General features: G+C 45.5%; 1 protein-coding gene across 1 annotated transcript in view; it reads right to left on the bottom strand.

The window, feature by feature from the left end:
- CRIM1 (cysteine rich transmembrane BMP regulator 1) overlaps window positions 1-14,754 on the bottom strand; it is a 210,651-nt gene that overhangs the window by 3,876 nt on the left and 192,021 nt on the right. The window contains exons 14-16 of the mRNA XM_018055113.1: window positions 9,696-9,890; window positions 2,695-2,814; window positions 41-228 (exon numbers count right to left, since the gene is read on the bottom strand). Of these exons, the coding sequence (XP_017910602.1) occupies window positions 41-228; window positions 2,695-2,814; window positions 9,696-9,890 (503 nt within the window). The remainder of the gene's footprint in view (window positions 1-40; window positions 229-2,694; window positions 2,815-9,695; window positions 9,891-14,754) is intronic.

Below are 14,754 nucleotides of genomic sequence, written 5' to 3'. Positions count from 1 at the left end.
AGTTTGACTGTTTAAGAGGTTGAAACTGTTAGGACAGTACCTTAGTTGGTGTTCGATACCAGCAAAGCAGTGGTATCCACTGTTTCTTCTGATTGATGAACAGGAATGCTATTATGATAGAGAGGCCTATTATTATGGGAACCACAACGGAGGCAATGGAGTCCACCGAAGAATCTTCTGAGTTCAGCCTGGTGTTATCTCTGTAATCTATCTGGGGGTGACCCACGTCTGGGAGAAAAAAAATATTACCAGCATTTATTACCTAAACCAGAATGTTTAAGGATTATCTTAATTACACTGCAAACAGAGATCAGTGGCTTGGTTTTATTGCTTCCCAGTACTTTAAGGCTAAAACATGATTAAAGTCTAATGTGGATCCAAAGAGCGCTTATGAAAGGGCAGAACTCTTAGGATGGATGTAATAAAGGAAATATTAGGGTGAGAAGGTTTAATAACTGGGCAGGATGATACTGATTCTAGCTAGTCAAGAAAATAAGATTCTTATATAGACTTTAAAAATGACTAAAAAATATTTTGATTAATGTTAACCTTTATGGTCCTTCTAAGATTCTGAAACAGAAACATCAGCTTTCCTCCCTGCTTATTTATACTAGTAAACAGGAGGTGAGGACAAAGTGCATGCTTCCACTTAGTGTAACAGATAAGACTAATTAGTAGGGCACTTGTAAAAACCAAGCCAGGATCAAAAGCTTGGTCTGTTGGTTGATATTTCAGTTTACTGAGCTCTAAGCAAAAATGCCTTACTTTTCATAAACAAAAATTCACTGGGCCTGTTAGATCATTTTCCTGTATAACGGACATTTAATTTTGCTCTTATAAATGATGGGTCTTTTTGTTCTTTTAAATCACCATTCTTTCACAAAGGTAAATATACAGCAATCAGGAGCGCTCTGAAAATGTCATTTTGTTTGAAGTAAACCACTGTAGTCAGGATCAGGTTAGTGAAAGACCAGGTTAGTGAAAGATGCGGAACACATACAAGCAAAAGGACCTGATTTTGAACTATTTTGAAGACTCAGCTCACACAGCTTTGTGATGTTAATACTGTCTTTAATTTAAAACTCAGATTTTTATTAGTATACTTCTGTGTGTTTGTGCGGGGATGGAAAGAAGAGACCCTTTCTAGTCATTTTAGCCACCATAGATGGTAGTACTTTATAGGAGGTGGGAAAAAAGCAAACGTATTTGTCAGCATCAAAAAAAATGCAAAAAAGATAAAACATTCTATTGATGAATTCAGGGTGCAAATACATAATGAAGAATGAACTTGTAGCTTCCTACAATATAAATGATATTGGAAGTGTTTTTGGGAATATATGACATATAAGAAAAGTAAATTGAGGCTTGGGGAAAGAAAACTGAAGCTTCAATCGAGATCTGTTAAAAAAAAATTTAGTCTTTAAATTGTTTTACGGCCTAAAAGCAGGCCATAAAATTGAGCTTTAAGCTTTCTAGCAGCCAAAGCAAAAATGGAAACAAGCATCATCAATAAGATTCACACTGTCTTTAAAATGAAAACAAAGCAGTTGCTTAGGAGAAGCATAGATTTCCTTGGTACCAACACACGAGATTTCTCCTGAGGGTCTTTATAGCACAACTACTATGTAACTCAGAGTCCTCAACATAATAAGTAAGGGCTATTCTTGTGGCCAAAACTCAGCGCCCAGAGCAGTATGTGGCACCGAACAGGCACTAATATTTACTGACTGACTGACTGTACACATAACGGGAAAGCGCCCTTCAGTCAGCAGTTAGATAAGGAGCCAAAACATGGGTCCAGGAATTTGGCTCTCTGGTCATCTGGCTGGGTCCAAGCATAACACTTAGACAACATCTAAAGTAAGCGATCGTTAATCTCTCAAGCCATGAATTCAGTTCTTCCAAAAGAAATAACAAAAACTGTCTTAACAATGGTTTTGAAAATGTCCTTGGAATAGACAGGAGGCAGTACCGAGTCATGGCTAAGAGCAAGCTTACACTGTTTTGATCAAGAGATCTACTTCTAGATAGAAGGTTAAGACTGACAGGAACTTGGCCCTGCTTTGCCACTTAGCTGCTGAGAGGCAGCATAACATCTCTATTGCACACAACTAAAAGGGCAGAGCAGGAAAAAAAGAAGCATGGAAAAGCCTGATGAGTGGGAAAACCAACATATCAGTAATAAACTGGACTCTGAGTGAAAACTGCCCGGAGGCAGAGGGCAATCTTAATGCACAAATGCTTGATAGAGGGTCCACAGGGGCAGGTGAATAATTTATTATTACTCTGCTTACAAAGTTTATTCACATACATACATTTGAGAGATGGCTTAGAAATTCCAGATACCAAACTTTTATGATCAGGAACATATTTCTTTCCATCATCACTAAGTCTGTGAGCATGTGGGGCCAGAAAAGGGGCATTTTATCTGAAGACTGACTTCATCATCCCAGGCTGTTAAATATGTTACAGCCAAGCAGGTCTTTCCTGGGCTGGTTGGTTGAGATTACTTGGACATGTGATTTAATAGGTTACTCAAAAGAAGTTTTGAAAATTAAAAAAAAAGTAAATCATACACATGACAGATTTGAGAGAAGTGGAAGGTGGTGAGAGAGGATGAACCCAGCTCCCACTGTGCATTGACTGAGCACCTGCAGTGAAATAAGCTCGTTATCTGCTGACTTTGGCACTTACCTCTGGGGAGATGGATGATGTCGTTTTCACTAGGTGTGGGCCACAGGGGGACCTCCATGTCAATCTCCCGATGATTTGTCTTCTCAATGGGTATATTGGTTGGTTCTGGGACATACATTTCTAAAAAGAAGGGAACATTTTTTTTGGTAAGAGATGATTAGGGGGGAGCACCTTATTGACTTCTCTCTCCTCAACCCAGGTAGACAGTGCATTCAGTTCACTGCAACACAACACAACATGTCCTGGGACACAACGATCCAGTTCCTGCACTGACATAAATGTCCGAGAGTCACTCCCTTTGCAGGGGTGGGAAACATGTTTTACAGCCATTTAAAAGGGGGAGAAGTTTACTCCTCCACCAAACTCGAAAGCTCTGCTTTTTCCCAGCAAATGCTGCTGACTACAGATTTGTGCAAGCTGATGGGCACTGGCTGAAATGAAAGGATTTCTTTTACTTTCCATCAGCTAAATTATACTTTAATAACTGTTGCTCTTTAATCCATGAGTGTTGAATCATTTATATGAAATATGTCACAGGAAGTGAAAAAGTTAAAGCACCTTCATTCTTTATTCATTTCCCCTTCACTCTGTTCCCCTCAAAAGGAATGGACGTCAGCGGACCTCATAAGGTGCTGCCTGATTTAAGTCTTACGTGTCTGCCCTGTTACTCCGGGAACCATGTAGGCTGGAAACTGAACTTGAGTAAATACGTTTATATTATCTGACTCAATCATACAGACACTTTGATCAACACGATACTACAACATGAAACAAAACTGAGAAGAATGATACATTTGTTAACCCCAAATATCAGGAATATATTCCTAACTTCATCTGGCTAACAATAATTTGCCAACTTTTAAATAATTCTTAAGAAACCTCTTTTTCCAACATATGACAGAAATCTGCATCAAACACTTTTCTTGGCCAAGTCCTGCCATGTTATTAACTGATTTTTATAATAAGGTTACCCAACATTGGCAATACTAAATACTAATAAACAGCCTTGTGCTGTGCTGTGCTTAGTTGCTCAGTCTTGTGTCTTTTTGTGAACCTATGGACTGTAGCCCACCAGGCTCCTCTGTTGATGGAATTCTCCAGGCAAGAATACTGGAGTGGGTTGCCATGCTCTCCTTCAGGGGATCTTCCCAACCCAGGGACTGAACCCAAGTCTCTGGCATTGCAGGCAGATTCTTTACCATCTGAGCCACCAGGGAAGCCCAATAAACAGCCTTATTTACACCAAAATAAAATACATGAAATATGTTTTTCTAAGTTGGAATATTTCTCTCAGAGTGATCAATGTCATTCCCAAAGTTACCAGCTTTTCAAGAAGTAAACCTTAAAAAAGACAGATCTGAGAGAAGTGAAAAGTGATAGAGAGTATGAATTCAGCTTCCACTGTGCATTAACTGCCCAAGGTTATGCATCCAGGAACGGCAGAGCCAGGCTTCAGATGCAGTCCTGTGAATCCAAAGCCCAGGTCTTCCTACTGTCCCCAGGAATAAAGTTACTTCAGCTTTAGCTTTCTTAGTTAAACTTCAAGACCTCCCCCAGTATCTCAGTGGTAAAGAATCTGCAGGCAATGCAGGAGCCACAGGAGCAATGGGTTCAATCCCTGGGTTGGGAAGATCCCCTGGAGGAGGGCGCTGCAACTCACTCCAGTGTTCTTGCCTAAAAAGTCCCTTGGACAGAGGAGCATGGCAGGCTGCAGTCCACGGGGTCGCAAAGCAACATGGTCTACAGTCCATGTCAGACACGACTGAAGCCAACTTAGCATGCATGTACTCAGATATGGCAAGAACTAGACACTCTGAAGAGTTTTGAAATGTTCAACAATTCACGGAAATAAAAAAGAGAGTTTACTTGAAACCATTTTCATTTACAGAAGCACAGGCAGGCCTGAGTATCAACTAGTGATTCCAAACTTTTCTATCATATCTGAGTCATCCGAGGCCTTGTAAAATCTGCTCACAGGTCCTGATTTGGTAGGTCCAGGCTGGACCTGATTTGGTGGTTCTAGGCTGTGTGTGGGGATGATGTTTATGTGTGGGGATGATGTTTAGCTTGCCCACTGAGACATCTTGGTATATGATACAAATTTCCTGGAGGAATTTGGGAAGAAAACCGCTTGACATTTACATGACATCTTTGCTATGGTGTCTTGAGCCCCTTTCCTGCCTGGTCCAACACACAGCCTTGAGCTGCCTTATCACCCCAGGGGCTGACCTGCCATTGACCTGCAGCTGCCTCAGGAGAAAAGGCTAACATGAGACCCACGCAGAAAACCTGTGAATGTCAGCAGCTAAGTAGCAAAGACTTCTACAGAGTCCCTCAGGAAGACAGCGGCAGAGATAAGCAACTTTGAAATTCCTGTGCCTTCTTCCTGCCTGGAGGTAGATTTCAGTGAAACCTTCCACACCACACAGACTTCACAGTGTGCGTTCTCTTCCCCTAGGTGCTTAGAAAGGCTCTACCTGGCGACGGCTGGGAATGTTGGAAGGATCTGCCCAGGATGGAGGAGGACTGTTTTACTCAGTGGTTACTTAATCACCATCGTTCAACCAACATTTCATCAATACTTCCTACGTGGCAGGCACTGGGCTAAGTCTGGGGCACACAGTTGTGATCAAGACCAATGCTGCCCTCATGGGCCTCCAGTGATGAGTTCCGTCTCCCCATTGGGCAGCTCACAGCCTGTCCTCTGGATCAATTTGCTCTGCTAAGCTCAGTTCAGCTCTGATTAAAATCCACCCATAGCACCTCCTGTATCACCAAATATTCAAAGCTCAGTTCAGAGCTCTTGGGTCTAAGGGGAGAGGGTCATTTCCTTTAATGTGAATTTAAGAGGGAAGCCACCTCTGAGCATTTTTGCCAAAAAGGATACATCTTTAAAAAAAAGAATGCTTGGAGAAACAAAAAGGAGTATGGGTGCTGCTGTGTTTCCACGCTGAGACTGAGGCCTGCCACGGCCAGAAACGGCAACAACTCCAACTCTCAAACAGAACCCTTCTGACATTTACTGCAAGAGCCCTTTATAAAGCTGCTGGCCTTGTCAATGACAAGGAGTGACACACCCTTCCCCTGGCCTGGAGGCACAGATCACAGGTACTCAGTCACAATTAAGAATTACAACTGGGTCCAATTTGCTCAGAGGAACCTAAGACAACTTAGTGGCGACATATTTTAAATTCAGATGCACCGACCTGGCCCATTGTAAGATTCACCTTCCTTAAAATGTCTGTTTCCGGAATATGGGGCAGGGTGCTTGGGATTTGCAAGGTGAGGACACCATTTTTGGGGGGATGGAACTCCAGGTTAACCCAGGTCCAGGACTCCCAGGTCTGCTAACGAGCTGCGTGGCTTTGGATATTCGCTTAACTTTTCTGACCTTCAGTTTTCTATAAAATGGGAGAAGTATTGACCAGCAAACCAGTTCACAAGTCTTTTACTCATATCCAGAGGTGGCAAAAGGAGGAAATGCTTGGTGAGGGCAGGGCTATTCAGAATGTCAGCTAATATGTGCAGGGGGCAAAGCCAAGTATCCGGGGGAAAAGCAGCCACCTGAAACTTCAGAGACCACGAGAAATTGGGACAGGAGCTCAGGCTTCCTGGCAGGCCACACTTAGTCAAACGTGAAGTGGCAGAGCTCAACTGACTTCAAAATGTATGGAGATAAAATGGAAAAATGATTCATCAGTAATACATCAGAAGCAGAAAGGGGAGTTAACAGAAATTAAGTTCCAATCCAATGGTGCACGCTGACAGAGAAGCCACTGGAGGAATCTCCAGTCGTGAGCAGATGCCAGTGAAACCTGCGTTCCCTCTTCTGTCACGCTCGCAGTCAAGGAGAGGGACCTACCTCTATTCCTGCCACTGCGTCACCTGAACTCGGGTCCTACCATCACATACCTGGTCGTCCATAAGGCAAGTCACAGCTGTCCTGGCCCCGGGTCTCTCCCGGCTTCAGTCCCTCCTGCAGACCCCAGAGGCTGCCCGGAGCACCTCCATGATGTTGTGTCTCATCTGTTTAAAAAGGAGCCTCCCGAGAAGGGTAAAGGACAAAATCTCCCTCGGTTTGAATATTAAAGCCCTAAACATCTTGACCAAAGCTGTCTCCTCTGTCCTTACCTCCTGCTACTAGAACTCCCTATTGCAGGCGCATCTGGCCTCCGTCTCAGGGTCTTCGGTCAGGTGACTCTTTCACTCCAATGAAGAGAACCCGCCTGTCTTTCAAGGCCCAGCTCAGTCCTTCTTCAAGTGAAAGCCACCCAGACAGACCCCTCTGCTCCACAGGAAAATCCTGTCTGTGAATTGAGCACCATGGTCTGTAGCTGAGATGTGTCACGGTTGTCTCCAATTCACCACCCACCCCTTCTTTCTGAAACCGTCTAAGCAGACTTTGCTGCCACCACTGTGGGGAAATGGCTCGTCAAAATGACTTGGATGACGCTAAATGCACCGTGGTCAGTCCCGACTTCTCACCTGATGTCACCCACCACACTTCCCCCGCCCTTTCTCCAGGTGGCTCCCAGGTCACAGCTCTTGGTGTCTTCCCATGTGGCAGGGGCTCCTTTTCTGTTTTCCATCCCTGACCTGCCTAGATCCCAAAAGTGGAGGGTTCTTGGGCTCAGTTCCAGACTCCCTTTTCTTCTCTATCTCCACTCACTTCTTGGGTGACCTCGTCCAGTCTCAAGGCTTAAAAACCTCCCTTCTATGACAATGTTCAGTTTTATAGAACCACTTCCTATCTCTCTCCTGAGCTCTAGATAGTCACTGTCTATTCACTGCCTCCACTCAGGCGTCCAATGGAGATTTCAAACTAAAAAAAATGCCCCAATAAAACTGATTTTACACCAGAGTCGCAACTCCATGTTTTGGTCAAAAACATTACAGTTGTTCACGGTGTGCCTCCTCTTTCACTCCTCACATCGTGTTCAAATCCTATGGAATCTACCCTTTTACTAGAAGCAGAACCCGGCCACTCCTCCCATCTCACATCTACTGCCCTGGTCTCAGCTTCCACTTCTGCAAGAAACATTCCATCATTGCTCTACTCTAAACTCTCCGGAGTCTCTATCTTACCTCAATAAGATTCTAAAATCACTCATGAGATCTCATATTTTGGTGCATGGCTGCTTCTCTGCTTGCTTCTGGTTACCCTCCCTGCTCAAGGGGTCCCACCTACACAGCATCCCTGTTTCTCTCCGAGCATCCACGGCCGATTCCCACCCACTGGGCTCTCATCCTGCTTATGTGCAGAGGTTCTCTCCTAATCCGTGATTCCTGCCATCCTGGGTCCCTTATAAATGTCATGCAATCTGTGAGGGTTCCTGGATCATCCAAACATCCCGCCCCTTCTGCCCAGCCCGGCACCCCCCGCCCCCGGGCTGGCTGCGAGTCGCTCCGCGGCCCATGTCCTCATCGTGTGTCTGTTTACCTGTTTGCTTCCTGTGTCTCCCTAAGAAAACATCAGTTCTGTGTGGATGGGGACTTGCTGGATTCACTGTTTGTCTTCCCCAGGCCTCAAGCAGTGCTTACTTGAGTAGGCATGAAATGGATCTTGGTTCAATAAGTAAGATCAAGTTTTACCATTTAGATCATTACAAGCTTATTACTAGGAAAACTGGTATGAAACTTGGGAATCAGGTGAAATGTATTAGATAAAGCAACCTGGATGGGAAATACATTTCTCCTCATACTTCTCATGCAAAACACTTGCAGATTCTGTTTCTCCAATGTGCACACCTATTGATACAACATGGAAGTGACCTTCTGACTCTTGGTCTACATTATTGACAAGGCCAAGGGGACTAAACCATGAAAAGCACCCAACGGAGGGATTTGAAAAGGGCTCAGTCTCCTGACCCTTTTAAAGTATCCCCTTCTTTTTAGGGGATAAATGGACATTTTTAGAATTGTCTTGCTTACATAGCACCTAAACAAAAGGCAAACCTGCGCTGAGCTCAATGAAATCCTTGAGATTTAACTGACCGTCCCATTTTACAAGTGTGTGGTGCTGATGCCCTTCTAAGCTGCCGTGACCTCTAGCCCACTGTGCTGCACGGAGCCAGAGTCTCTAATGCAATGCTCCAAGGAAACACAGAATCACGGTGAAGATGCAGGGCTCTCGCCTTGCTGAGGAGCTCCCTGGGCTCCTTGAGTGAGCCCTCTCTTTGGTCTGTGAGGTCTGGGTTGCCTGCGAGATCTGTGTGTCCAGGGCTTTTGATCTGGACACTGCCCAGAGGCTGTCTTGACAAGGGCTCAGGCCCTGTGTTGCTGGGATGAGGGGCAGAAAACAAAGGAGCTGTTTTGGCAGGAGACACGGGCAGGGAATCCAGAAGGCCTGGGGGAGGATCTGGGCAGCTGAGGGGGGCTTAGGTTTAAACTGAGAGGTGGATTACTGGGCTGATGTGAACGGTGGGATGTGGAAACAGACGCAGACAAGTGATCCATCTGCAAAACCCAGCTGGGGGTGTGCTTTGTGGTTCCTGTCCTCGGTGGGAAGAGATGGAAAGTTCAGGGCAGACAGCCCGGGACTGTCAGAACTGATGCACTGAAGAGACTGGGCCAGGAGCGTGTTCTTTAAATGCAGCTCTTCCATTTTGGTTTTGGGAAACAGTCACCTTAGAAGAGCTGTCAAGTGTATCCCCTACTCTGTCTGATCATGGACCTTTGTCACTAGGCTCAGCCAACACTGCCCTCAAACTGTGCTGCTCGGATACGGCAGGTGTCATTAATACCCACGAGGGTATACCCATCAGGCCCGCCACTGACATTTTAGAGAACGCCAATCAGAAGAACCAGAGCAATTCCAGAATGGAACCAAAATCAGGTGCTCACCTACAGGTCACAGTCTCTCAAGCTACCCTCCATGTCTCTCTCTGGGCCAAAGGAATTAGTTCCATAGGGTTGGGTCCAGGTGGCTCTCAGTCTGCTCTAGTTTGCTCTTAAAATCAACATCACAGGATGAAAAGTGGCAGGGTGGCAGCTTAAGATACCTGGGCACATGGGGCAGCAGCTGCCTTCCACGTTGATGGGCTCGACGCAGGGCAGCGGCGGGCAGCTGACGGTGGAGCAGAGGGTCTGGCCCTGCAGGCAGTAGCAGTGCGTGCAGCTGTCGATGTCCCAGCGCTCCTCGTCCGCGTAGGCCTTCCCGCTGAAGTGGCACACCACCTTCTTTGGGATTGTGTCCTCTAGGGAAAAAAGAGGACACATGGTGGAGTCACTCCACGTGACAAGCACAACTTTTCAACATAGTTGAGACGTAAAGGGGGATAGCACTGCGCAATCACGGCATGCTCTGGGATGCCCAGCACTGGGTGAAAGTTCCGCTTCCCCAGTCCCCTGGTTCAGCAGACTCTCCGGAACACTCATCTTGTGGCCTGGACCTGCTCAAGGCCCATCAAGGCTGACGCAGGGTGGTAATTATAGCAACCAGCCAGGAAACGTACTCGCTGGCCAAGAGTCATTGGACTGTCATCGCAAAATACACAAACTCAATCACTGTATGGCTGTTGAACGCGCCAGGTGAAAAAACTAAAACACAAATAGGTAAGGAGACGTGTTCAGAGGTTTTGTTTCATGTGGAAAGAGATTAAAAAGTCCAGCTGAGTATCCTTATAGAAACAACTTCCATCGTTACTCTCTGTAACGAGATGATGCAGGCGAGGGGAAGGAATGACGATGGCCTCTCCAGGGAGCCGGCAGGTTTCCTGTGCTCTCCCACAGGGAACTCGGACGGAGATAACCATTTCCTTCATTTTACAGGAATGCTGGATGCATTTCCCTCTCATCAACCAGGACATTCCTACTTCAAAAACAACCTTATTTCAATCTATTATTTCCAGCAAAGTACGGTCTGTGAAAACAATACATTTTTTAAGAGTCAGTTTTTGTATATAAGAATTTACACAAAATTGGCTCAGTCGTGTCCAACTCTTTGCAGCGCCATGGACTGTAGCCCGCCAGGCTCCTCTGTCCACGGGAACTCTCCAGGCAAGAATACTGGAGTGGGTTGCCATGCCCTCCTCCAGAGGATCTTCCCAACCCAGGGACTGAACCCAGGTCTCCAGATTCTTGACCATCTGAGCCATGACCATCTTGACCATCCGAGGCTGATGTAAGAATTTACAGTGTAACGCATTCTGCTCTTTTTCCTCTGTCCTTCCCGGCCGTCCTTGTATCCTCCTTCCCTCAACCTTTTCCTTAAAAGTTCCTTTCTCTTTAACTCAACACCTTCTACTGATTTATCTGAACTTATTTCTAGTGGTCACATTCCCTCCAGAACTCAGAGTGAGGCCCAATGACCAGCAAAGCAGAGATGGGGTCAATCAATGGAGAGACACAGGATGGGGTGGGGCAGCCCCTCCCTGTCACTGGCTAGGCTGATAATGGGACGACTTTTACTAACCTGGGGAAATTCTATGCTCAGTTTCTACCGGCAGCTCCACTCACCACTGCATGCATGCTAGGTCGCTTCAGTCAGGTGACCCTATGGACTGTAGTCCTACACGCTCCTCAGTCAATGGGATTCTCCAGGCAAGAATACTGGAGTGGGCTGCCATATCCTCCTCCAGGGGATCTTCCTGATCCAGGGATCAAACCTGTGTCTCTTATATCTCCTGCATTGGCAGGCAGGTTCTTTACCACTAGCGCCACCTGGAAAGCCCACTCACCACTGGTCACTGGTTAATGAAAAACTATAAAAGCATCTGGAAGGAAAGTTCCTTAGGAAAGAAGTGGGGTGGGGAGCTCAGTTTCTCCCTGGAAGGCATGTAGGAAGGTCTGGCCAGAGCAGTGTTCGCTGCCCAGGCCCAAAGGACAGAACTCACAATGCCTGAGGGGCAAGGAGGGACATTTCTGTGCAAGGTTCCAGGCCCACACCCTCTGCAGTCAAGTGTTCCTGGGAGGCTGGAATCGCTCCTTGAACAGCCAGCAGGAAGCTTCCCATGGAGCTCTTCCAGAGAAGGATCACAGGCAGAAATATGTCTTTGGAATCCATACTCTCTTCTTACCAATCACTCAAGCATATGCCCCTGATAGATGGCACCAATAATGTCTCATGACTCTGATATTTTGTGTTGCCAAAGACGGAAGTTTTGGTCCATAATGGAGTGTTATAAGTAATCGTGGAAATGAATCTGTCAAGTATTTAAATGCATAATATCTCTGCTTCCCAATGCTTTTTCACTATTTCTGTAATTACTGTTGCTTGAGGTTCAGTAAGGGAGACAGTTAAGTTCCAGTTGTAAAAATTCCACAGCAATAAGAGAAGAGACTTTGTATGATTTCAATATCTTTAGACCATGAAATTTTTGTACCTTTGTTTTAATCCCTGGATATATATCCCAGTATCTCTAGTTTACAGTCTGTGCGAACTTGAATTTGTATCCTGCTGTTGTGTGAAAAAAAAAAGTTCTAGTTGTAAGCAGAAATTTTTTAATATCTCTTTAAAAATGTATTTCATTGTATCTGGGAATACTCCATAGAAAGGGCTCTGGTGCATGGACCAGTAAGCTTAAAAATTCACTTGGAGGCTTTCATATTAAACTCATCTCAGAAGTTTTCACTAATCTGAAATCCTTAGAGGAGGTGATTTTGTTAAGATACCCAAAATGTACACAGTGAATGGCTGAGCAGAATCACTTAATGAACTTAATTCAAGTAATACACTGACCTCGAGCCAACTCTTGATCGAGGACATTAAATTTGCCATCAAATCTATAGAGTCTATTATGCAGAGGACTCTTTATGAAAGGAAGCATTCCTTCATAAAGCAATATTACTGATTACATTTTCCATACACCTTGCAACAGCTTACATGATGGACTAATATCACTGCATAAAATTGGAGTAATGCATTACAGTGCAAGGACCTCTGAGGACAAGGTTACAATGCTCACCTCATCTCGTCCATCACTTTATCTACTTTGTGTTTTTCCTCCTAGAGGTATTCTGCCAGTTCTTTTCTTAGACAAGAGGCAGAAGACAATGAGATAGAACCACAGAGAGGATGAGGAGTCATTTTAATAAAAGAAGTTCATCTCAAGGGCAAGCACTGGTCTGCATTTTCTTAAGATCGAGGCAAAAACACCCATCGCATCTTAAGACATTTAATTAATTAATGCTAGTACAAGTCAGGTTAAAATTATCTATAATATTAAGATATTAAAATAGTGGTTGTACGTTAAACATTATAAAGACATGCATTGATTTATTCTACAAACATTTATCATCAATGGGAAAAAAGGGAGGGCCTGGACTCTGACCCAGAGGACTGAGCAAAAGTGGGGGAGAAAGGCTACGGAGACTGGGACTCCTCACCAGGTACCACGCAGCAGCCACTGTTTTGTGAATTCAATGCGGAGCTGGACAACAAAACTCAGAGGGCGGAGCAACTAACTCTGCTGGGGGAACTGGGAGAGGCTTTGCCCAGGATCTGATGTTTTAGTTTTATTTTGAGAGATAAGTAGAAGATGAAGAAGCTGGAAAGAAGGGTACTGAAAGCAGACAGTGGTGTGCTCAACAGCCTGCCCCACTAGAAGGACAGTGGGAGGTGTCAGGGCTGCAGGCAGGACGGCTGGAGATGAGGTGGGGGTCAGACCGTAAAGGGCCATGAAGAACGATGCAGACTTAGATCCTTCCTGCAGTGCAGGGGAGGGGCCTTAATCAGTTTTCTCTTCAAGAAGAGAACCCTGGAATATGACAGTTGCTGCTGCTGCTAAGTTGCTTCAGTCGTGTCCGACTCTGTCCGACCCCACAGACGGCAGCCCACCAGGCTCCCCCGTCCCTGGGATTCTCCAGGCAAGAACACTGGAGTGGGTTGTCATTTCCTTCTCCAATGCATGAAAGTGAAAAGTGAAAGCGAAGTTGCTCAGTCGTGTCCAACTCTTTGCGACCCTATGGACTGCAGCCTACCAGGGTCCTCCGTCCATGGGATTTTCCAGGCAAGAGTACTGGAGTGGGGTGCCATTGCCTTCTCTGGGAATATGACAGTATGGAAGCCTAAATGGGATTAGAAAGATGGGAACACTGTTGATAGGGATGTGCTATGGGCATGAAGTAATGTGGTGATGGAGATGGTGATGTGGTATGGAGATGGTGATGTGGTGATGGGAATGGAGAGGCAAGGCGAGGTTTAGAATTATTTCTGAGAAACAGTGGTCAGGATATGGATGGTGGGGGGACAGAGGCATGAAGGACGACTCTGTTTCCTGAATGGGAGGTGATGCAGAAGTAATTCCAATGTATGAGTCACTTTCCTGCTTTAAGAAATAAACAGCTGGTGAGCCTGTCAAGGACCTGGTCAAGGCTTATCAAACCAGATATTCCAGTGGGTCAATCAGCGGTGCAGCGGTTGACCTTCAAACTCTTTGCTTTTCTGTATGAACGCAACCATGAGGCTGCCTCTAGGGCAGAACTGATTTGGGCTCAACAAGTAAAAGTGGTGCTGACAAATGCCGTCTGGTCAAGGCTATGGTTTTTCCAGCAGTCGTGTACGGATGTGAGAGTTGGACTGTGAAGAAACCTGAGCGCCGAAGAATTGATGCTTTTGAACTGTGGTGTTGGAGAAGACCCTTGAGAGTTCTTTGGACTGCAAGGGGATCAAATCAGTCAATCCTAAAGGAAATCAGTCCTGAATAGTTGTTGGAATGACTACTGCTGAAGCTGAAGCTCCAATATTTTGGCCACCTGATGCAAAGGGCTGGACTTATCTGCAAAGACCCTGATGCTGGGAAAGACTGAAGGCAGGAGGAGAAGGTGACAACAGAGGATGAGACGGTTGGATGGCATCACCGACTCGATGGACATGAGTTTGAACAAGTTCCTGGAGTTGGTGATGGACAGGGAAGCCTGGCGTGCTGCAGTCCACGGGGTCACAGAGTCAGACATGACTAAGCGACTGAACTGACGTGAAGTAAAAGGGGACACGTTTTAGTCTCCAGTGGTGAAGATGTGGGGTAACAGGCAAAGCTGGCAGTATCCCTCATGTATCTTTGCAAGTCTTAAACTTCCTTGATCAAATAATTCTATTTTCAGTCCGCTGTCCCAAGAAAT

The sequence above is a fragment of the Capra hircus genome, chromosome 11, assembly GCF_001704415.2.
Source record: "Capra hircus breed San Clemente chromosome 11, ASM170441v1, whole genome shotgun sequence".
Classification (NCBI taxonomy): domain Eukaryota; kingdom Metazoa; phylum Chordata; class Mammalia; order Artiodactyla; family Bovidae; genus Capra; species Capra hircus.
This window is presented reverse-complemented; position numbering and strand designations above follow the sequence as displayed.